Here is a 22,136-nt window from a genome sequence, read left to right on the forward strand (position 1 = left end):
TCACTACTTCGGCTCATTTTTGGTTGTTTTAAGGGTTTTTTGACCTGCACACTCTTCCTTTCATTTGATGAGTGTTTTAGATTAGCTTTGGTGCACCAGTCATTGATGATTCTTTGGTGTTAACTCGGATAATTTAGCCATTTTCCTTTAGGAAACTGCTTTTTATTTTCATTATTGTTGGTGTATGAAAAGTTTAATCAGAATCGTAGATTTTTTCACAATTAATACGACATTAAAAACGATTTTGGCTAATTAAACTTTCCGTGAAACAGTTTTTTTTTTTATTTTGGTCATAATTTGTTCGATTGTATCGGGTTAATGCATTAATAATTGTCAACTAAGACACTATTGGGAAATTATGGGCTGTAAAAGCAAAAATAATTGTCTTTATGTTGTTGACAACCTTGGATGCCATTATTTAAGTGTTCCTTCAATTTTTACCACAGCACACACATTAAAAATATCCACAACTAATAAAAATCGATACAAATTTAAAGATTGCATTGGCCAATGTTTCATAATAACATTATTTTAACGTTCCATCATCATCATCATGGCGAATTGGGTGAGGAAACTGCGACATAAAAAATATTTGTTGCCAAAGAACAATGTTAAGAAACATAACATAATAAAAGCACTGAATAAAAATTATTTAATTTTATATTTATATGTGTTAACAAATAAAAAACACTTTCGACACGTGTTGCAAAAATATAAAACAGCAACAGGTTATTTGTGGTCGAATTTTTAATTAAAAATAGTAATTGTGTGCTTTCACGAGTCTTCTAACTAACATAAAAATTGTGAAATGTTACACCGGCCATTTTTTTCACTAAGTTGTTGTCGATTAATCATTTTGAAATGTGAATAAAATTTAAATCACCTCGTCATTTTTAAAACAGGTACTTTTTATTTAATGTTTATGGTAATTTTACTGCTACATCAGTAATTTTTTTGTTGTAAAAAAATGTGGCACTGGAAAAAAAGCCCAACAACACATAATTGTATATTACAAATACTTCCAGGATTTACATGACTCAAGTACGGGGCAAACATCACCAATTAATTTAACGAATTAGACCATTGGAAAAGTGCTTAACTGAAAATTTCAAACGATTCAATACCAAAATGAACACCTCACATGTCGTCGTCGTGCCTCGAACTGAACACGATCGGGTGCTCGTTGATGTCCGTCACCATCAGACCGTCCATGGTTTGTTTCGTGTCAACGAACAGATCATCGTCCGACATGTCGTAGATTTCACCGTAGGTGGGCTTCTCGAAAACGGTGCACAGTTCCTTCTTGTAGTAGCCGGTTTCCTTGGTGATGTCCTCCAGGCTGGCCGCCGGTTCGGTACGGCTCTCCGAGATCATGGCGGACGTGTTGGCCTCCAACATCTCCTGTGGGTGGCTGTCGTAGTGTAGCGGTGTCATCGTGGCGTCTCGTGCCTTCGGCACCTCCTGCTTAACTTCCACAACTTCCGGAGTTGGTGCCATTTCCACTTTAGGTGGTTGTGTCTCCACGCACAACGTGTCGTCCACCTTTTCCTCCTGAATCTCGGCAGTTTGTTCCTCATCAGCGGGTTGTTCATCCTTCCTGCCATCACCCTCACTAGGTTTCTCCATGGTGGCACCGATACCCCCGCGCTGGGGCTTAAAAGTCTGCAAGTAGTCGTGCAAAAATTTCTGCTTGCCCATCAACTCCTTAATGGTGTCGTCCAGCTTGTCCAACTTGTTCTGGCTGGGCGCGGGAGGTTCCGGCTTGAACACCTCCAGGATTTCTGTCGTGGCCTTCTCCACAACCTCAATGGTCGGATCCCACTTTAAATCCCGCTTGGGTGCCTCCTTGGCCTTCACCTCCGGCTTAACAGGCTTATTAACGTTCTCAGCCACAACGTTGCAAACAGTTGGTGCTATCACCGTTCTAACGAAAGGATCAATCACAGGGATGTCGGAAGTTTTGAAGGTGGGTGCCAAGAACAACTCCTCCACCGTCTTCTCCGGCGGCGTTTCCACCTTGGCTTTCGGCTTAGTTGCCACCTTGATCACCGGCTGCGGTGCCACCTTGATTTCCGGCTCTGGTTCGGTCTGCGTTTCCACCTTCATTTCCGGCTGCGCCTCCATCTTTATTTCCGGCTGCGCTTCCACCTTTATTTCCGGCTGCGCCTCCACCTTCGTTTCCGGCTGCGGTGCCGCCATCTGAGGCGTCAGAGTCTCCGGCTTCGGCATGAACTCGGACCTGGCCATTATCTTGCTGATCGGATTGATCGGATACTTGGAGGCGTCCCTGAAGGAAACAGCGGTGCTCTTGTCTTGGTTGCTGCGGTTCATCACGGCCGTCTTGATCAGCTCCATCGGCGGCACATCCTTGCCCAGCTGCGGCACTATCAGCTTCTGGTTGTCCGGACTGGTTTGCACGATCTGACTGTTGTCGGTCTGGTCGAGCTTCGGCGTTTGTATTTTGTCCATGACGCCGGGATCAACGATGACGCCGGCCATTGGACGGATTTTAATTGTACGACTTCTCTTTATGTCCTCCAGAAGTTTGTGCACGCTGCTCCTCTCGATGGGCTTAATGGGGGCTTCTTTGGACTGCTCGTCTTGTTTGGGCCTAACGGGGGTCTGCTTGGCCTTAATCTGAAACGGCAACAATGTAAGCAACAACAAACACTATGAACATTCATCCAACCTGGTTGAATAAATTCAAGGAAGGAGGTTGAGGCACGGCCTTGGGGCCGACGAAGACGGCGGTGCCTTCGATCCTCTTCTCCTTCGCCTTGTTCAGCAACGGGTTGACCTTGGCCGACTGTCTGAGCACCTTCTTCATCGACTCCAAGTCTTTGATGTTAATCTTGGGACGGTTCACGAAGTCCTTGATCGTCAACGAGTCCTTGACGGGCTCCCTTACGGGTTCCTTGGGGGTCACCTTCACCTTATCGAAGCTTACCTCAGCAACTGGCTCAGGCTTGGGTGGTTCCTGGGCTGGCGGCTTGTTGTCCAAGATGGGTATGTCCTTGCGCACGTCCGGCACGAACTTGAATTTCATCTGGGTGGGCGACACTTGCGCCTTATTGGGTGATACGAGGTTGGGGGTTTCCTCCTCCGCATGTTCCTCGGGTTGTTCCTGCTCAACAGGTTTGGTTTCTTTGGGTTCTTTGGCAGGTTTGGCTTGTTTGATTTCTTTAACTTCGTTGGTAGGTTTGGCCTGCTTCGTCTCTTTGACCTCCTTGACAGGTTTGGGTTGTTTGGGTTGTTTGACCTCTTTGACTTCATTGGTCGGTTTAGCTTGTTTCGTTTCCTTGACCTCTTTGATGGTTGGTTTGGGTTCCTTGGTCTCTTTGATGGCCTGGGCCTGAGCATTTTTCAGGCTGCGAAACAAGGACTTCTCCAGTAGTTTTTCTTTGATGGGTTCCACCTTCTGACCGTCGCCTCCTTCTTTAACGAAGTCGTCCTTGGTGAATGCTTTTTCGTCTTGCTGCTGTATTTTGGATAACTCCAACTTGGTCTTTAGTCTGGGTGTCTTGATGCTCCTTGGTATTCTTGAAGGTTGTTTAGGAAGTTTGGCCACGTCCCCATTTGGTGAGTTGTTATGCGACTCGCCTTGATTTGATGCAGGTGTCGCTTGTTTCACCTTCATAATGGATATTTTTGGTGAAGGCGAGGGAATAGTGGGAGGCACATTTGGAGGTGGTACTGGTAACTTGTACCGAGGAGCATCCGACTTCCTGGAACCACCTTTAAAACATAAAACGGAAATTTTTAATTAAATCCATGAAATTTCGTGGAGGACTTGATAAATCAAATTGACTTTCACGCATCACTAGCTCGGCTCTCTGTCAACGTCGAAATTCTGGTTTTTTACTCTAATACCATGATATAGCAGATGAATCAGTTAAAACTATTATAAACCCCTTCAGGTAAGAGTTAGAAATAGGTTTTTGAATGAGTTTTAAGTTAATATTGAGTTAACCTAACAAAAATTGGTAAACCTAACCTCAATGTTTTTTCTGGGTGTTTTTACCTGTGCTAGGGCGGATCATCAGGATGTTTTTGGTCTTTCTGAAGCCCAGCTGCTCATTTTTGGGGATGTCCTTGTGAGGCTTCTTCTTCGTGTCCCTGCCCTTCAGGCTGGTTTTTTTCAGCAAGGCCTTCCAGAATAGATGCTCAGACTTCTTGGCCACTTTGGCGTGAGAACTCACGACTTTAGCGGCCTTGAAGTTGATCTTGGTCTGTTTTTTGCCGGCCTGTTTCCTGAACTGCCTGGCATTGATGTCGCCAGCCGCAAATTGCGGCCCCAAAATGTCTGGGTTTTGGCTGTAAAATTGGCTAGAGACTGCTACTTTGTTAACCGGCAGCTCACATTTTTTCCTCAATACATCGAGCTTATCTAACCATGTGGTGTTGTTAATGTTTCTACTCAAAATTCTAAACATGCCTGCCCCGCAGTGACGATTAATTTAGAAATAGTAATAGCATTTGTGTTGACACATATCTGTAACTATGTCAAAATCAAATATCAACATTTGACAATCACAATTTATTCGTTTCAAATTGCAGTACAAAATCAACGATGAACACGAGCGCTTTCATCCGGAGAGTCTTTGGCCTCCTCCAGACGAACAACACATCACCACCAGCATTGCTGAAAACCATTTTCGTGGCCCGATATCACAATGAAGTTTTAAAGTACTACCAGGAGAAGCAGCGCTACGTCAACTCCAAGCTGCAAGACCCGAACAGCGAAACCGCCGACAGACGAAGCTTGAAGTACGACACCGCTTCGCTGAAGGACGACGACGCCGCGTCGCTGCGCGACTGTCTGGTCGAGTGTAAGTCGCCCCCTTTAAACAGGCCCGCCTACAACAGGCGGTACGACGACGATTGCAAGTCGATTAGATCGTTGAGGTTCCCCAAGAACGACTACGAGGAGGACGCCAAATCACTAACGCTGACAATCAGAGACGCGATGCTCAGAAAACGGAACGAGATCGACATCTATCACGTGCCCGAAAGGATACAAATGACCAGGAAGGACGAGTCCAAATCCCTGAACATATCACTGTCCTCGTACAAGTGCCAGAGGGCCGACAAGAACGCCAAGGTCGATAAGGCCGACAAGCCCGTCCAGACGGAGAAGCCGGCTAGGTGCGAGGGCACCTTCAAGTACGACAGCAAGCCGAAGAAGATGTCCGGCGCCATCAACAAGGAAATATTCAAGGCCCTGAAGCGCAAGAAGAAGAAGAAGGAGGACCTCTATCAGTCACTGAAGGCGAGGACCTCGCTCAAGAAGCGAGACCCCGACCTGGATTCTCTGGCCATGTCCTTGGACGGTAGAAGCATGCGATACGCACCGATGAAGTCTGAGCAGCCTGAGAAAAAGGAAGGCAGAGCAACGAAACAAAAGATGCACAAACAACAACAGTCACCAATGCTACACTACCAGCCAGCCTCGTCGATTTACTCGATCAAAAAACAAAACGAGTCGTCCAGAGCGAAGGAACGACAGAAGGAAGTACTACCGTGGGCCAAGAACAAGCTCTACAAAGCCCCGGAGCACGTAATGCAGAAGAACGTCAGCAATGTGGCGCACAAGCGGCTCCACTCGAAAAACAAAGACTCCGAAAAGGCTCAAGCGGCGATGGCTCCCGCCACCCCTCAAAATTTCATTACTAAAATTATGAATATGTACCGTAATAAAAAAATACATTAGTTAGTCCCCATAAAATGTTTATTTATTATTTATTTTGATACTTTGGTGTTGGTTTAAATACATCTTTAGAGACCGGTTTTACAAAAGCTAATACGAAGTTTTTGGTCGAAGCGTTGCAATCGTCGAAGCTGTCCAGGTTCTTCAGTTTCTGCCTGATGGTCAGCATGTCCTCCTTGTTGCGGATCTTGTCCACTCTGCTGACGAAGGCCGGATCGTACGCATTCTTGTCCGACGCCGCTCTCTTGCTGCCGGGTTTCTCCAATAGCTTGGTCAATTTGGGGACCGCGGCATCGGTCACCTTCACACCGGCGGCCGATTTGACGTCGCGTGACGGCGTCACTTTAGCGTCATTCGATGACGTTTTCAATTCCGACGGAACTTTTTTGCTGGGTGCGCTTTTCACCTCCTCGGGGGTCTTTTTAATGGCCGCCTCCTCTTCTTTCTTCGGAGCATCGGCCCTGACCTTTTGCTGCGCCTGCTTGATCTGCATCCGTTTCCGTTTGATCATTTCGGCGTTCTTTTGTCCCTTCGACATCTCCTTGGTTTGGTTGCCAAGGAACGGGAACTCGTAACGTTTCTTATTGCCTGGAGATGAGAGCAAATCTTGTAAATGCAAAGGACTGGCGACCCCGCCGAACTTCGAATCTATGCTCTTCTTCATCTGTCCCTTCTTCCTTTCGCTCTCAGCGAGCTTGAACACGTTCAGCTTGTTCTTTTTGAGGTTAAACAGGGACTTCTTGTTCAGAATTTGATTCTTTATGGGAGGCAATTCGAAAATGGGGCTCGGCGTTTTCGGTAGTGAATTTGGTAAAGCCACGTTGACCTTATGACGTTGAAACTGTTGTAATTTGAATAACGGCAGCTGTTTGATTATCATTTTCGTGAACTTGCTTGGCTTAGTGTGACTTTTTGAAGTGGAATGGATTAGACTTACAGTAGGTTTGCTTCTGGTCTGGTTCAGGCGGACGTACTTCATCATATTGGTCAATTCGTGTATGCTTATACTTTTTTTCGGAATCCTAGACTTGTTCCGAAGCTGATTACTTAAAGCGATCGCGTGAGATCCACTGTAGAACCTCATGTTCTCCGCAATATTGGATTTAATTTTGAGTAATTTACCAAAACTGAGCAGTTGCAAGTTCATTTTCGACCGTAATTTTTTTTCTCAGAAGCAAAACATCGCCGTCACACATGTGTCAACACCCAGATACTGTGATTTTAACGATGACAGATTAAAAAAATAAGCCAGGATCGAAAAATTGACAAATTGATCATCATGTCATAAATCATTAGAAATATTAGTCAAAATTTCAGTTATAAAATGTACAAGAACGTTTGTACCTGTCTTAGCAAAGGCGGGAACCTTCCAGTGATCAAAAGCAAGGTCAATTTGGCCTTTGAACACAGTCAACGAAATATTTGTAGCGACGGCCTCCCCGAACTTGACAGGTACATTGATTTCAATCGAAAAATTTGCTTCACATTCACCTATTCCAGATTAAAGAAGAAATTCAAGTCCAGCACATCAGTCAGGAAAGAAAACGATGCCTCCACCACCAAGCCAAGCGAAACTGTCATCCACAACAGGCCGAGTAGCCTAAATACTGGCACCACCAGGAACTTGAGCACCGAGGACTTGTTCAAGAAGCTTCGGGAGAATTCGCACAAGAAGCTGCTCAAGAACAACTACAATTGTATGTATTTCAATATTTTGACGTTTCACTGCAGCTATTTCCTTGCAGGCCTATGGAGGAAGATCAAGAAGAGCAGCAGTCCGGCCATCAACATCGGGCACGACTTGGACAACGGCGAGTACGACTTATATCCATGTGCCAAGCCCATCTGGTCCACCAACGACTTGTTCATCAAAGTAAGACCTAGTTTTTATCTAACCCACCTTATAGGTTATTGTTTAGGTGAAGCTCGCAAGCAAGAGGGAGAGCCTGAATGAGAACATGAGCTGCAACGACATCCCCTCCAGCGGGGGCTACTCCGACTACCTCGTGGACGTCGAAAAAAGCCCCCTAACAAAAATCAACCATCAAAACACCGCCGGTTTGAAGACGAGATCCAGGTCCGCCAGCATCAGGTTCACGTTCGAGAAGTCGGTCACCCCTAAACTCATCGAAGACTTCAAGAACTCCAAAGACAAGTACTACAAAGTCAACCGCAACAAATCCTTCTGCTACTTAGAACCAGACCCGGACTTCGAAACTTTCGTCAAAATGAGACGACGTAATGAACACGCCAGAAGAAAGGGATTCAAACTGGAATCCACCAACATAGAAGTGAAGAGCGCAGAGGTGAGCACACACCCCTTTAATTAGTCCAAATTATAGTGACAATCATCCAGATCGAGTCAATGAGGTTGGGCATCCAAAACGCCAACAGAAAAATCATGGGTCTGACCACCAACAAACGAAACAAGTCCACCAAAGCCAACGACCTTATTGAAGTCATGCCCGCCAATCAAATCCCTTTGATCCGCGAGGACCCCAAGAAGAAGGAGAAGGAGAAGCGGGAGGACAAGAAGAGCGACAAGAAGAACATGAGGCTGCCGCCCAAAAAGGAAAATCCAGCCTTAAGACTTGGTGACGCCTTAAAGCAATCAATCAACGTTTGTTTTGTAACGTTAATTGTTTCAGACCCACCTCCCACCGAACTAACTGACGCCATTAAGAACATACAGAACGAAATCACGACTATAAACGAGACGTTGAAGCTGTTGACGAAGAAGATGTTGATGAGGGAGGAGCAAAACTCCAAGGTAACCATAGGTTTTCGTCACTCCAGTCCCAGACCCATCAAAACGTTCTCCAAGAAGAACCTAACTGACTCCACAGTCAATCCATGCGATACGATCCTTGACAAGAAAAAGGTGACGGTTGAAACGCTGGTACCTGCTTCGGTGTTTCCTTACAGTTTCACCAAAGCTACGGAAGAGAAGGTACCTCGATATACTTTAAAGGTAAGTTCCGGATTTCTGGAGGAATTTATTATTGTTGTGACTTCCGCAGAAGAAACGCGAGTCCAAAGCTGATTACTATAACCGTCTGGTGAGGGAGCAGAAGAAGGACAGGTTGCAGGCGTTTGTGGAAGAAGTTGGCTTGCGCCAACGCCTGAAGAGTCTTGGTGAGAGGCAAAAGAAGGTAAAAAAAGGTTTCGTTACAATTTTATTCTAACTGATGGCTTTTCAAGATCTTCAATCACTTTCCAAGTGAACTGGAGTTGCAACGAACTCAACTGGCTAGGCTTAACCAACAATTATCTTGTGATCGTGAGAAAGCTTGTTGTTCTGGACATGATTGTCATGTTGGAGAAAAATACCATTGTCACCATGATCACGAAAATGATGATTGTAGACACAGACATGCTGGTCACAAACATTGTGAAATTGAAGAGCTTTATACCAAGAAACTCGACGACGCAGACACTTGTTCCTGTCCTTGTTCCAAAAATTGCAACATTCGGTGTTCTGAAAGTGAAATAGAACTGTCCAATAAAGGTGCTTTAGAGAAACTGTTCAGCCGCAAGGAAGAGGAACTACTCGCTTCGAAGGCACTGAAGACAAAACAACAATTCATGGACACCTACAAATCCCTCATGGACCGTAAACAAATCCTCGAAATCAAGCTGATCCACAAAGAACGAGAAAACGAAAAGAAAGTGAAGGAGAAGGAAAAACCGAAGGACTCGAAAACTGCCTCCATCGACAAATTGTTTCTCAAGCCGGAGATCAAGAACTCGTGCTACGACATCATACTGGAGTCGCAGGAGAACGGCATTAAAACCGAAATACCGTTGCTGAAGGTCAACGTGCCCGACGAACGGTCCAAAAGCTACCTCCACAAAATCAAAAAGATCGAAGCTAAAATGGAGTTCAACAGCGAGAAAGAGGTGTCCGCCTTCACCACGATCTTCGAGGACAACCAGCTGACGATCAAGACGGAGGATGACAACTGCGACCACGTGATGAAGAAGTGCATGAGCTTGCCCAACGTGCAGTTGAAGATTTACGAGAACACGACTCCGTTTTCTACTTTGGACAAGTACACTAAGGTGGACATAAAGCAAAGGAAGACTTCCAAGTCGTTGCTCCAGCTGCAGGTGATCAATGACGCCCTGCAGAACTACATCAACGGCATAAGAAAGGTGAAAGCCAAAATTATGATCAATGATAAGACGACTGCCAAAAGCAAAGACAGCACCTGCAACTTACTGAAGCCCAGCCTGAGCATCGACAACATAAACTTACTCGGCAACAAAAACCGAAGCTACTCGACACAAGTACCAATTTCGAGGAGGTACAGTTCGACCATCGATAAAGGCGACAAGGACAAACCCAAGAACGATAAGAAAAAAGAGCCGAGACTGTCGGAGGAGGACGTGATTACTTTGGCTCAAGTCATACAGAAGATCGAAGACAACTTGTTGAAGGCCGCCGAAGAATACTGGACGGTTAGAAACAACGAAGACAAGCAGGTCATGAAAAAGTTCTTGGACGATCCCTTGGTGAAGATCGCCCCCAGCACGGAAAAGAGCGGTCACCCTGTTGGTAGTTTGTTGAAGGTTATGAGTGATCAAAACATTAAGGAGAAGGAGAACCTTAAGGAAGCAATTGAGGAGTCCAAGAAGATTTTGAAGGACAAAAAGGGCACCCCGAAAGCTTCGTTGGGCGCAAACGAGTTAGACTATGAGGAAGACACAACCGTCATGGCCAGCGCCAACTCATCCGGTACTTTCACCATGGACCAGAATGTTCCAGTCTGTAATAGGACCATAGCTGATAGTGCTGAGGAACTGTTGGAGAAGTACTGCGTGTCCGACGAGGAAGAACACGCCAAACAGGTGGGTTTATATGATTCATAAGCGTGACCAATTTTGCTTTCAGTTCAATTACAGCGACGACGAAGACGAGTTGGTCAACAAGGACGCCCTGTGCGACGACCTCATCTTCAGGAAGCATCTGAGGGCTGAAATGAGTGGGAACAAGAAACCAACACCACCTCCGGGTCCCAAACCGTCTGGCACAGTCAAATATCTGATTCCAAGACTGCGTTACATCATCATGAAACAAAAATACAACTCCGATTACGCCAACGCCACCATAATAAACGTGACAAGAGACGCCGACCTCCAAAACCCCGACAACTTCCTCAAAGTCACGCACAACGGTAAAATCATGTACGTGAACAAGTCGTTCAAAGGTTTGGAGGAGAAGACCGAGGAGTACGAGTTCAAGGACAAGAAGAAGGCGAAAGACCACTGCGACAAGGTGTACCTGACGCCCGGCCAGAGCTTGTCCAAGAAGGCTCTCAACAAACCCTTCGCCTCGGATTGCGCCGAGAAGATCGCCGAGGACGTCAAACCCGGCGACATGCTCCAAGAGAACATCGAGCCTTACGAGATGGTCAAGGTGGAGACGACCTCGAAGGGCCGGCCAGTCCTCTCGAAGCAAGGCAGGTGGATACGGAACAGGAGCGTGGATAACTCCTTCTACAGCTTGAAACCAGGTACTTTTTGTTCACATATAATATGTGGAGTCGTGTTTATCATGTTTTTAGGAACCATTGATGTGCTCAGAAAACTTGAAGAGAAGCTGAAGCAGCAGATGAACGAGAGGAAGAGGATCGACAGCAGGAAGATGATTAACGCGGATATGGGGGCGATTCTGGAACAACTTGAGGAGTCGCAGAAGAAAAGGGAACAGAAGAAACGTGAGAAGAACGCACCCAGCACATCCAAATGAACAATACCAGTTGGACACTGGAACAGGTCAAAAAATCACACACTGGATTTGGTAAAAAATGTATTTAAAACTTGCTTAGACTTGCTTTAACTGGGATTTTCTTATAGAATTCTGGAGAACTAGAGTTGATCACTGGGAATGCAAGAAAAACTAGCATAAAAAACAAGTGAAACATAAAAAGTGTTATTTTTTCAACGTTTTTGTAATTGTATAATAAACAACTTTCGGTAACTGTAAGCCTTTTATTAAATTATATCAATTTATAAAAACTAAATTGCACAATTTTACAGTTCATAAATGGAACACAAGTGTTTGAGCGAATCAGTCAAGTAATGAACAAACACAATTTAATGAACAACATAACAAAATACATGAATGAATACAATTATCATCTGACTAGTTATGAATGGAATCGTACTTTGTTAGTATTGCAGTCTTTTCCAATCACATTTTCGAAATTTTGTACAAAAATAGACTCCATTGCTTCCATAATATCTACTTCTTGACCTCAGCAACAAATTCCACGCTGGAATTTGAGTCGCTGGATATGTTTATTACTTCATCTCTATCACAGACTTTGGTGGTTTTAATACTGGGTTTGGACGACTTGGAACTGTCGCAGTCGCTGGAGGTGCCGCTGCTGCTGGAGCTGGAGCTGGACGAGCTCGAGTTCCTCCTCTTCCTCGACCTCCCCGGCGGCTCCTTGTCGTTCCTGTCGTTCGAATTGATGTACGACTTGATGAAGTTGATCTTGTTGAACCACATCTTGCTCTTGGGGCCCTCTTTCTGCGACCGCGGCGGCGGTTCGTACTTCGGGTTCTTACGTTTGGGACGGTAGTGCGAGTTCTCCTGTCTCACCTCCTCCTGCTTTTTGTTTATTCTGGAATGAACGGCTGTTCATGGTGTTTATGATTTGGTCGGTGTTACCTTTTGTTGGACGACACGAGGTGGTTGACGGTGCGCTGGAAGAAGTTCAGGTTGGGCTTCAACCTCGTTGACTCGGGGGCCAGGAGCCCCATTCTGACCTTGGACTCCGTTATGAGGGCTGAAATAACCTCCCTACAGGAAAAAATTGAGTTACAAAAGCGATTGTAGAAGTTGGGGGGACTTACTCGTCGGTCACTAACGATTTGTAGTAGTCGGTCATTTTGTGAGGAGGTTCTGTGTCATTAAACTTAATTTTTTCTGTTTAATGTTTACAGTTAATGTCACTTAAACGTCAACCGGCCCTCTATTGTCGGGCTCAATAAGTCATTCAGGTTGTAAGCCGCCTGAGATGTAGGTTTGCAAGCGGACAAAACGTTCCACCCCCCACACACAGATGGCGCACGCACTGCCGGACAGCTTTGTGGGAATTACGAATGCCGAACGCGCACAAAAATGATCAGCCTTGAATCGAAATAGTACGAGACCGGTTAATGAAAGTGCTAATTACTGTTCCATTGCATGAGGACACTGCAAACCGATTTTATTCGGGCTGAATCACCCGAGGAAGTAATCAATCAAACTGGGTAAAAAACCTAATCCTCCGGTTAATCCAGAAAACCACTAAATCTTGCATAATGCGACCATGAAACTGTAACGAAAACAATAACAACAACTAAGACCTGTAATGTATTATTAATGGGCTTGAAATTGGGTGTGGACTGGAAATTTTCGTGCCACCCTCGTAGGAAATCGCCATGAGTCATGGGACACGTAGAAAATGGCCATAAAAAGTAGAACACCTTTACCAGAAGTAGAAAGATTTACATACGAAACCTGTCCACCGAAATGTCAAATAAATCCGTGCAATTGGGAGAACCGTTTCATTTTTATGGGATAACAATAATCAGATGCAATGGCATGCATTATTTATTTATTATACGGTCCTCATGAATATTCAACTAGAAATAGAATGGTTCGGTATAAATAAATAATAATTGAAGAGCCTGTTATTATATGTTAATATGGTAACAGATGAAAGTGCATTCAGGAATCTGTTACCCGCTCTTTTATCGTTTCCCAACGAACAACGGACGACTGCAAATGGTAAAAGGTCCGTTTTTTCCAACACTCTAGGTAATTAAATTCGAAAATTGTCCGCAGGAAATCGCCACTCGTCCGACCCGTTTTCTGAAATTAACTTTTAATGGGAACAATCCGGCCAAATTACATCACCTATTATTTTATTTATCCCACATATCAGCTAGTTTTTAGTGTAATTTTTTTTTATTATTTCAGATTAACACACTTTCACAAGTCGATAATAATAACAACAATAACCCAACAAGTTTAATTGCATCAACGAACGAACGAAAACGCCATTTACATTTAGATCTAAGCTTTCACGCCTGAACTTGGGACGATCCCAAAAATTTAAAATGGCCAATTAAACTAACGAGTCATCTGTCTCTCGATTTCCATACTGAACCAAAACCGAAACGATTTCCTCCGTCCGTCACTTTCAAATCCACATTTGCACAATGAAACTGTGTTGGATATGATTTATTTTTTTTTTTTTTTGGGCATCTAAAAAAAAATTGGTCGCAACACCTCTGGTTATATAAGATGGCGAAAACCGGGACATTAAAATATATTTGTCGGCTTGCACAACCCACAACAAAGATCGATTGATCGAGCACACTTTCGGCTAATGTTAATCTGACACAAGGACGACTTTTTTTTTTCTTCTGGTTTTATCTTGTTTAGCTTTTCACCCTCGTATATGTTTGCAGATTTTAAAATTTTACGTGTGTTTTTGGGAACGTTGTCGGTAAAGATAATCTACACTGTTTTGCAAAAGTTTCGTTGGAATTCCTTGAAAAATTTAAGAAGAATTGTTTTGTTATACGTTTCCATGAAATAATTATAATTTCTAGCACATGATCATTTATTCTTTATTTAGGTTCATTTACTTAACAATACAACTTTCTAATATAATTTTTATTATTTAAGACAATAAAACTAGTAATTTGGATTTAAATAATATAATTAATGATGTTTATAACAATTATTAATGATTTTTTTTTAAATTTTAATACAAAAACTGAAGGAGTACTGAATTTTTTAAGTTAAAAGTTAACAGTATATAAAATAATAGTTACGAATATCATTTAATTTATATGAAATTAAAATACAATAAAACTGTTAATTATTAGTTGAAAATGTCATTTAATTTGTATTAAATTAAAAGACAATAAAACTGATAATTTGGATTTAAATATTATTATTAATGATGTGTATAACAATTATTAATGATTTTTTTTTTTTGAAATTTTAATATAAAAACTGAAGGAATACTGAATTTTTTATGTTAAAAGTTATATAAAATAATAGCTGAGAACATCATTTAATTTATATTAAATTTAATTAATAATTTAGTATTATATCTAATAATTAAAATAATTATGGCTGACTATTTATTAGAAGGATTTACTTTATTTCAGTTTTGATATTAGAATTTTGAACATTTGGATTCATTAAAAATGTTAAAATGAATATTTTATATAAAGTTAAGAAAATTAACTAAAATTTTGAAATTTAATTAATAATTTCCATTTGTTTTAGTACATTTAAAAATTAAAATAAATAAAATAATAAAGAGTGACTATTTATTAGAACGATTTACTTTAATTCAGTTTTGGTATTAGAATTTTAAATATTTGTATTCATTAAAAATGTTGAAAATGAATATTTTTTATAAAATTAAGAAAATTAACATAAATTTTGAAATTTAATTAATAATTTCCATTTATTTTCGTACATACATAATAATTAAAATAAATAAAATAATAAAGGCTGACTATTTATTAGAAGAATTTATTTTATTCCAGTTTTGGTAATAGAATTTTAAACATTTGAATTCATTAAATATGTTAAAAATGAATATTTTATTAATTTCCATTTGTTTTAGTACATCTAATAATTAAAATAAATGAAATAATAAAGGCTGACTATTTATTAAAAGGATTTACTTTATTGTTGGTTGGTTTTGGTATTAGAATTTTAAACATTTGAATTCATTAAAATTGTTAAAAATAAATAATTTTATAATGTTAAGAAAATTAACATAAATTTTGAAATTTAATTAATAATTTCCATTTGTTATGATACATCTAATAATTAAAATAAATAAAATAATAAGAGTTGACTATTTATTAGAAGGATTAACTTTATTTCAGTTTTGGTATTAGAATTTCAAACATTTAAATTCATTAAAAATTTTAAAAATGAATTTTATTTATAAAGTTAAGAAAATTAACATAAATTTTGAAATTTAATTAATAATTTCCATTTGTTTTAGTACATATAATAATTAAAATAAACAAAATAATAAAGGCTGACTATTTATTAAAAGGAATTACTTTATTTCAGTTTTGATATTAGAATTTTAAACATATGAATTCATTAAAAATGTTAAATAAAAATGAATATTTTTTATAAAGTTAAGAAAATTAACATAAATTTTGAAAGTTAATTAATAATTTCCATTTGTTTTAGTACTTCTAATAATTAAAATAAATAAAATAATAAAGGCGGACTATTTATTAGAAAGATTTACTTTATTTCAGTTTTTTTTATTAGAATTTTAAACATTTGAATTCATTAAATATGTTAGTTAAGAAAGTTACCATAAATTTTGGAATTTAATTAATAATTTCCACTCGTTTTAGTACGTCTAATAATTAAAATAAATAAAATAATAAATACTTGTTACTTTGTTTCACTTCTTGTATTAACAATTTACTATACTTGAAACAACTGGAAAAGTTTCTTAGTGTAATTCTTGTTGTTACTTGTGTTAATTGCTTCATATTTTAATAACAAGAAACGCTTTGTTTATCCAGAGAAACTCTTTCATGTTAAGAACACCCGACAATTTATGTGGGTCACGCCGGTGAATTATTGCGAATATCTCCAACAACGTGAGTCACATCACCCGAATCTCACTTTCGGCGTCTTTCACCTTTCCGAAACGAAAGAACAAAAAAAAAATAAACAATCCTCTAAAACCACCATTGTTCAACGATAATTATAAACGTTAGATGCAATCGGATTTTGTGGGTCATTATCGTTGGCCAGGTAAAAATGATGAAACATTTTCGTGGTCGTTTATCATTTTCGGGGTGTTCTCGAGCAGAAAACGATGGAAATGCGGGTCAAGATCGATTTCTACAGCGAAAATCGAAATTGCCGTCCAATTACACAAGCCGACGACAATTGTCGGTTTTCCGTCACATCTTGTCAACTTCGTGGATACACGCTTTCTAGCCGCGGCAACATTGGGCCCCGGCAATCGTGCCGGCGACAAGGACCTTTGGGGCCAACAAAGGAACTAGTTTGCCGGCCCGAAACTCGCTGAATTTTTACGCGTCCGGCACATAATCCTTGGCAAAAAAATGATGCAGGAAATGTGTTTTTGAATGTGTGGGTGGACTTTCAAAAACGCGGAAATGCTTAAGGATATTATTTTATATAAAATTGAAGAAATAAATCCTTCCACCAAATCGTCAGATCTTATTATTTTATTTATTTTAATAATTAGATATACAAAAAAAATGGAACTCATTAATTAAATTTCAAAATCTATGTTAATTTTCTCAACTTTATTAAAAATATTCATTTTTAACATTTTTAATGAATTCAAATGTTTAAAATTCTAATATCAAAAATGAAATAAAGTAAATCCTTCTAATAAATAGACAGGCTTTATTATTTTATTTATTTTAATTATTACACGTACTAAAACAAATGGAAATTATTAATTAAATTTCAAAATTGATGTTAATTTTCTCAACTTAATAAAAAATATTCATTTTTTAACATTTTTAATGAATTCAAATGTTTAAAATTCTAATATCAAAAATGAAATAAAGTAAATCCTTCTAATAAATAGACAGGCTTTATTATTTTATTTATTTTAATTACTAGATGTAATAAAACAAATGAAAATTATTAATTAAATTTCAAAATTTATGTTAATTTTCTTAACTTTATAAAAAATATTCATTTTTAACATTTTTAAAGAATTCAAGTGTTTAAAATTCTAACACCAAAACTGAAATGAAGTAAATCCTTCTAATAAATAGTCCACCTTTATTATTTTATTTATTTTAATTATTAAATGTACTAAAAAAATGGAAAATATTAATTAAATCTCAAAATTTATGTTAATTTTCTTAACTTTATAAAAAATATACATTTTTAACATTTTTAATGGATTCAAATGTTTAAAATTCTAATACTAAAACTGAAATAAAGCAAATCCTTCTAATAAATGTCAGCCTTTATTATTTTATTTATTTTAATCATTAGATGTACTAAAACAAATGGAAATTATTAATTAAATTTCAAAATTTATGCTAATTTTCTTAACTTTGTAAAAAATATTCATTTGTAGTATTTTTAATGAATCCAAATGTTTAAAATTCTAATGCCAAATCTGGAATAAAGCAAATCCTTCTAATAAATATTCAGCCTTTATTATTTTATTTATTTTAATTATTAGACGTACTAAAACAAATGGAAATTATTAATTAAATTTCAAAATTTATGTTAATTTTCTTAACTTTATAAAAAATATTCATTTGTAGTATTTTTAATGAATTCAAATGTTTAAAATTGTGATACCAAAACTGAAATAAAGTAATTTTTTTTTAATAAATAGTCAGTCTTTATTATTTTATTTATTTTAATTATTAGATGTACTAAAATAAATGGAAATTATTAATTAAATTTCAAAATTTATGATAATTTTCTTAACTTTATAAAAAATATTCATTTTTAAATTTCTAATGAATTCAAATGTTTAAAATTCTAATCCCAAAACTGAAATAAAGTAAATCCTTCTAATAAATAGTTAGCCTTTATTACTTTATTTATTTTAATTATTAGATGTACTAAAACAAATAGAAATTATTAATTAAATTTTAAAATTTATGTTGATTTTCTTAACTTTATAAAAAATATTTATTTTTAACATTTTTAATGAATTCAAATGTTTAAAATTCTAATACCAAAACTGAAATAAAGTAAATCTTTTTAATAAATAGTCAGCCTTTATTATTTTATATATTTTAATTATTAGATGTACTAAAACAAATGGAAAATATTAATTAAATCTCAAATTTTATGTTGATTTTCTTAACTTTATAAAAAATATTCATTATTAACATTTTTAATGAATCCAAATGTTTAAAATTCTAATACAAAAACTAAATCCTTCTAATAAATAGTCAGCCTGTATTATTGTATATATTTTAATTATTAGATGTACTAAAACAAATGGAAATTATTATTTAATTTCAATATTTATGCTAATTTTGTAAAAAATATTCATTTTTAATATTTTTAATGAATCCAAATGTTTAAAATTCTAATACCAAAACTGAAATAAAGTAAATCCTTCTAATAAATAGATAGCCTTTATTATTTTAATTATTTTAATTATTAGATGTACTAAAAGAAATGGAAATTATTAATAAAATTTCAAAATTTAGGTTAATTTTCTTAACTTTATAAATAATATTCATTTGTAGTATTTTTAATGAATTCAAATGTTTACAATTGTAACACCAAAACTGAAATAAAGTAATCTTTTTAATAAATAGTCAGCCTTTATTATTTTATTTATTTTAATTATTAGATGTACTAAAACAAATAGAAATTATTAATTAAATTTCAAAATTTATGTTAATTTTCTTAATTCTATAAAAAATATTCATTTTTAACATTTTTAATGAATCTAAATGTTTAAAATTCTAATACCAAAACTGAAATAAAATAAATTCTTCATTATTTCATTGATTTTAATTATTAATTATACTAAAACAAATGAAAATTATAGATTTAAACACAAATCCTTTCCTCTCAACAACCAATATTGTACCCAGACAAGAAAAAGGAAAATATTTTTTAAACGAGTGGGTGGTTTTTCGAAATCGCGGAAACGCTTAAGGCGATCATCTGGCCGAGGAAATTGCGCCGTGCCGTTAGGTCGTTTTGTGTGTTCCTGTTATTGTGCGTTCAGTGATCTACACTAAACGCTCCTCTAATTTCGTTAATTTCCATGTTTTAGTCGCCGGGATCTGGTTAACGTAAGTAAGTTTTATTCGCTCGTCGGATTCGACGGGCGATTATTAGAGCGGACAGCGGTTTTAAAATCATCATCGTCGGACGATTAACACGATTTTCGGTCGGTGAGCGTTTGTTTGTCCGCTTAAATCGACCGCTTTGGAGAAAGATGTTCTGTGTCAGTGTGTGTGTTTCTAATTGCCACTTTGGCTCGAATTAATTAAGGAAACCGAGATTCTTTTTTAATTATTAAATTAGATTTGAAAAAAAAAAACGACCTCAAAATTATAAATTCAGTTTTTGCCATTTTTAATGGCACATTGTTCATAAAAAATTGTTTTAATTATGGGAACTACTGATAAATTAATGTAAAATAAATATGAACTAAAAAAAAACAAAAGGAGCTGAAATATTCAATAATTCAGACAAAACAAAAGTATGTAAATTTTATATTTTAAATACATTTAAATAATTATAAAATTGACGTGGAATGACTTAGTAATTACAAATTAATCTGGAAATCTCACATTGTTATTTTTTTTATTTTTATCTAATATGATTAAGTAATTCGCAAGATCCGGTATATTTCAGTGGTTTTTATCAAAATCATCAGTTATTTAATTAATGTTAATTATGTTAAATATTATTTATAGTAAGGTGACTATTTAGATTTATGTTAATTAAGTTTATTTTTGTTTTTTACATTCACTTAAACGTTCTAGAATTTAGCTGGATTGATTTGTACACTTGTTTTTTTTATGAACTACAACATTTTATACATTTCTATAAAATACTTACAAATATTGTTTAATAACTAATAATTAATTATTTTCTGTTGTTATTTTACAATCTTTACTTTAATGACAAAACCAAAACCTTGAATATTTTTATACATAAATATACAAATTTAAACGAAGCAATTATTTCTGTTAATAATAGATCAACTTTATATTATCATTTTAATTAATTAAATTAATGATTTCCAGGTAATTTGTAAATATTTATTTAGAGATGTAAATTTTTAAGAATTTAAAAAAAAATTAGTATTAAAAAAGGAATGTGGTAATATTATTTTATTTAATGTTTATTTGTATTTTTATTTCAGTTAAAATATATAGATTGTTATTGATTTTTTATTTTTAAATTATTTTTTTTTTTAATTTAAATAATATAATTTTTAATAAATAAAATTTTTTATCTTAATTTAAATATTATATAATATTTAGTCTTTTTAAAATAAATTATTTTCATAAATATCATAAATTTTAACAAAAAATTAAACAAATTATATATTTCCAAATTTAATTTTCCAATTATAGGATTATAAATTAAAAAAACATAATTTTAAACCTTTAGTTTTTCTGACTGTTATTAATAATTTTGTGAATAATATATAATATTATATTACATTTTTTAATTAATTTTTAGTATTTTTAAAAAGGAATGTATTAAAATTTCTTAATCTTAATTTAAATATTAAATAATATTTAGTCTTATTAAAATTTATTTTTATCTTAAATATCACAAATTTTAACAAAAAAAAAAATGGATTATGTATTTCCAAATTCAATTTTTTAAATGTTTTGCTTATTTGACTATTATTATAAATAATAATAATTTGTATAATTTGTGAAGATAAATAGATTAATTGTATTTTTCTAATTTAATATATTTTTTTTAATTCAATTCATTTTTAGTACTTTTTAAAAAGAAATATATTAATATTGTTTTTCTTTTTTTAATTTTTATTTGTATTTTTATTTCAATTAAAATATTTAAATTTTTATCAATTATTTTCATTTTAAAATTTTAAATGTTAAAAATTAAATTAATAATTTTATAATAAATTATTATATTAATAAATTAAACTATTTTTAATTACTTATATTTATATTTTTATTTATTATTTTATTATTATTTATTTATATTTATATTTTTAATATTAATTTAAATATTATATAATATTTAGACTTTTTAAAATTTATTATTAACTTAATTACACAAATTTTAACAATAAATAATAAATTATATATTTTCGAATTTAATTTTTAATTATTTATATTTATATTTTTATTATAATTTATTTTTATTTAATTCAAATATTATATAATATTTAGTTTTTTTTTTAAATTTTATTATTATCTTAAATATCAAAAATTTAAATAAAAAAATTAAATTATATATTTCCAAATTTAATTTTTCAATTACATGAATTAAATTGAAAAAATATATTTTTAAAAAAATTGCCTTTCTTACTATTATTAAAAATAAGAATTATTTGTATAATTTATGAAAGTAAATAGAGAAATTGTATTTTTCTAATTTTATATTAAATGTTTCTATTTATTTTTGGTACTTTTAAAAAGAAATATATTAAAATTTTGTTTTTTTATAATTTTTATTTGTATTTTTATTTTTTTCATTTTTAAATTTTAATAAATTAATTTATAATTTTATACTAAATTAAACTATATTTATATTTTTTATTTCAATCCTTAATCTTAATTTAAATATTACACAATATTTAGACATTTTATATTATATTTCTTCATTTTTAAATTTTAAATGTTAAAAAATAAATTCATAATTTTATCTTAAATTTTTTAACTTATTTTTAGTATT

General features: G+C 35.2%; 4 protein-coding genes across 6 annotated transcripts; 2 read left to right on the forward strand and 2 right to left on the reverse strand.

The window, feature by feature from the left end:
• Positions 1-1,137: 1,137 nt before the first annotated feature.
• On the reverse strand, positions 1,138-4,486 carry LOC109602649 (titin). The gene is made up of 3 exons (XM_020019074.2): positions 4,022-4,486; positions 2,690-3,735; positions 1,138-2,637 (listed from the first exon to the last, which is right to left on the reverse strand). The coding sequence occupies exons 1-3, from the start codon at positions 4,431-4,433 to the stop codon at positions 1,138-1,140; spliced, it is 2,958 nt and encodes a 985-aa protein (XP_019874633.2). The 5' UTR covers positions 4,434-4,486.
• On the forward strand, positions 3,764-5,725 carry LOC126265965 (uncharacterized). Its single transcript, XM_049969075.1, has 2 exons — positions 3,764-3,917; positions 4,558-5,725. Exon 2 carries the CDS (start codon positions 4,571-4,573, stop codon positions 5,708-5,710), a length of 1,140 nt encoding a protein of 379 aa, XP_049825032.1. The 5' UTR covers positions 3,764-3,917; positions 4,558-4,570; the 3' UTR covers positions 5,711-5,725.
• Positions 5,726-6,941: 1,216 nt separating this feature from the next.
• On the forward strand, positions 6,942-11,691 carry LOC109602648 (synaptonemal complex protein 1). Of its 3 annotated transcripts, none has more exons than XM_020019071.2 (11): positions 6,944-7,159; positions 7,208-7,404; positions 7,453-7,580; positions 7,627-8,013; positions 8,064-8,301; positions 8,356-8,678; positions 8,728-8,859; positions 8,909-10,558; positions 10,602-11,223; positions 11,275-11,510; positions 11,567-11,691. In XM_020019071.2, the coding sequence occupies exons 1-10, from the start codon at positions 7,032-7,034 to the stop codon at positions 11,457-11,459; spliced, it is 3,990 nt and encodes a 1,329-aa protein (XP_019874630.2). In that variant the 5' UTR covers positions 6,944-7,031; the 3' UTR covers positions 11,460-11,510; positions 11,567-11,691. The 3 variants fall into 3 exon arrangements, with proteins under 3 accessions (XP_019874631.2, XP_019874630.2, XP_049825030.1); XM_049969073.1 differs by having other exon boundaries at positions 8,356-8,657; XM_020019072.2 differs by lacking the exon at positions 11,567-11,691 and having other exon boundaries at positions 6,942-7,159; positions 11,294-11,460.
• On the reverse strand, positions 11,682-13,202 carry LOC109602650 (uncharacterized). The gene is made up of 3 exons (XM_020019075.2): positions 12,572-13,202; positions 12,387-12,518; positions 11,682-12,339 (listed from the first exon to the last, which is right to left on the reverse strand). Exons 1-3 carry the CDS (start codon positions 12,604-12,606, stop codon positions 11,955-11,957), a joined length of 552 nt encoding a protein of 183 aa, XP_019874634.1. The 5' UTR covers positions 12,607-13,202; the 3' UTR covers positions 11,682-11,954.
• Between the last annotated feature and the right edge of the window lie 8,934 nt (positions 13,203-22,136).

The sequence above is a fragment of the Aethina tumida genome, chromosome 6 (assembly GCF_024364675.1).
Source record: "Aethina tumida isolate Nest 87 chromosome 6, icAetTumi1.1, whole genome shotgun sequence".
NCBI lineage: Eukaryota > Metazoa > Arthropoda > Insecta > Coleoptera > Nitidulidae > Aethina > Aethina tumida.

Excerpts from the sequence above, each read along its gene's own strand:
- LOC109602648 (XM_020019071.2), top strand. The coding sequence starts at position 7,032 with ATGTACAAGAACGTTTGTACCTGTCTTAGCAAAGGCGGGAACCTTCCA. Across the intron at positions 8,679-8,727 it reads TACCTCGATATACTTTAAAG|AAGAAACGCGAGTCCAAAGC; the intron begins GTAAGTTCCGGA and ends TGACTTCCGCAG. Across the intron at positions 8,860-8,908 it reads TTGGTGAGAGGCAAAAGAAG|ATCTTCAATCACTTTCCAAG; the intron begins GTAAAAAAAGGT and ends TGGCTTTTCAAG.
- LOC126265965 (XM_049969075.1), top strand. The coding sequence starts at position 4,571 with ATGAACACGAGCGCTTTCATCCGGAGAGTCTTTGGCCTCCTCCAGACG.
- LOC109602650 (XM_020019075.2), bottom strand. The coding sequence starts at position 12,606 with ATGACCGACTACTACAAATCGTTAGTGACCGACGA. Across the intron at positions 12,519-12,571 it reads AAATCGTTAGTGACCGACGA|GGAGGTTATTTCAGCCCTCA; the intron begins GTAAGTCCCCCC and ends TTTTTCCTGTAG. Across the intron at positions 12,340-12,386 it reads CTCGTGTCGTCCAACAAAAG|AATAAACAAAAAGCAGGAGG; the intron begins GTAACACCGACC and ends CGTTCATTCCAG.
- LOC109602649 (XM_020019074.2), bottom strand. The coding sequence starts at position 4,433 with ATGTTTAGAATTTTGAGTAGAAACATTAACAACACCACATGGTTAGAT. Across the intron at positions 3,736-4,021 it reads GATGATCCGCCCTAGCACAG|GTGGTTCCAGGAAGTCGGAT; the intron begins GTAAAAACACCC and ends TATGTTTTAAAG. Across the intron at positions 2,638-2,689 it reads CCTTGAATTTATTCAACCAG|ATTAAGGCCAAGCAGACCCC; the intron begins GTTGGATGAATG and ends TTGCCGTTTCAG.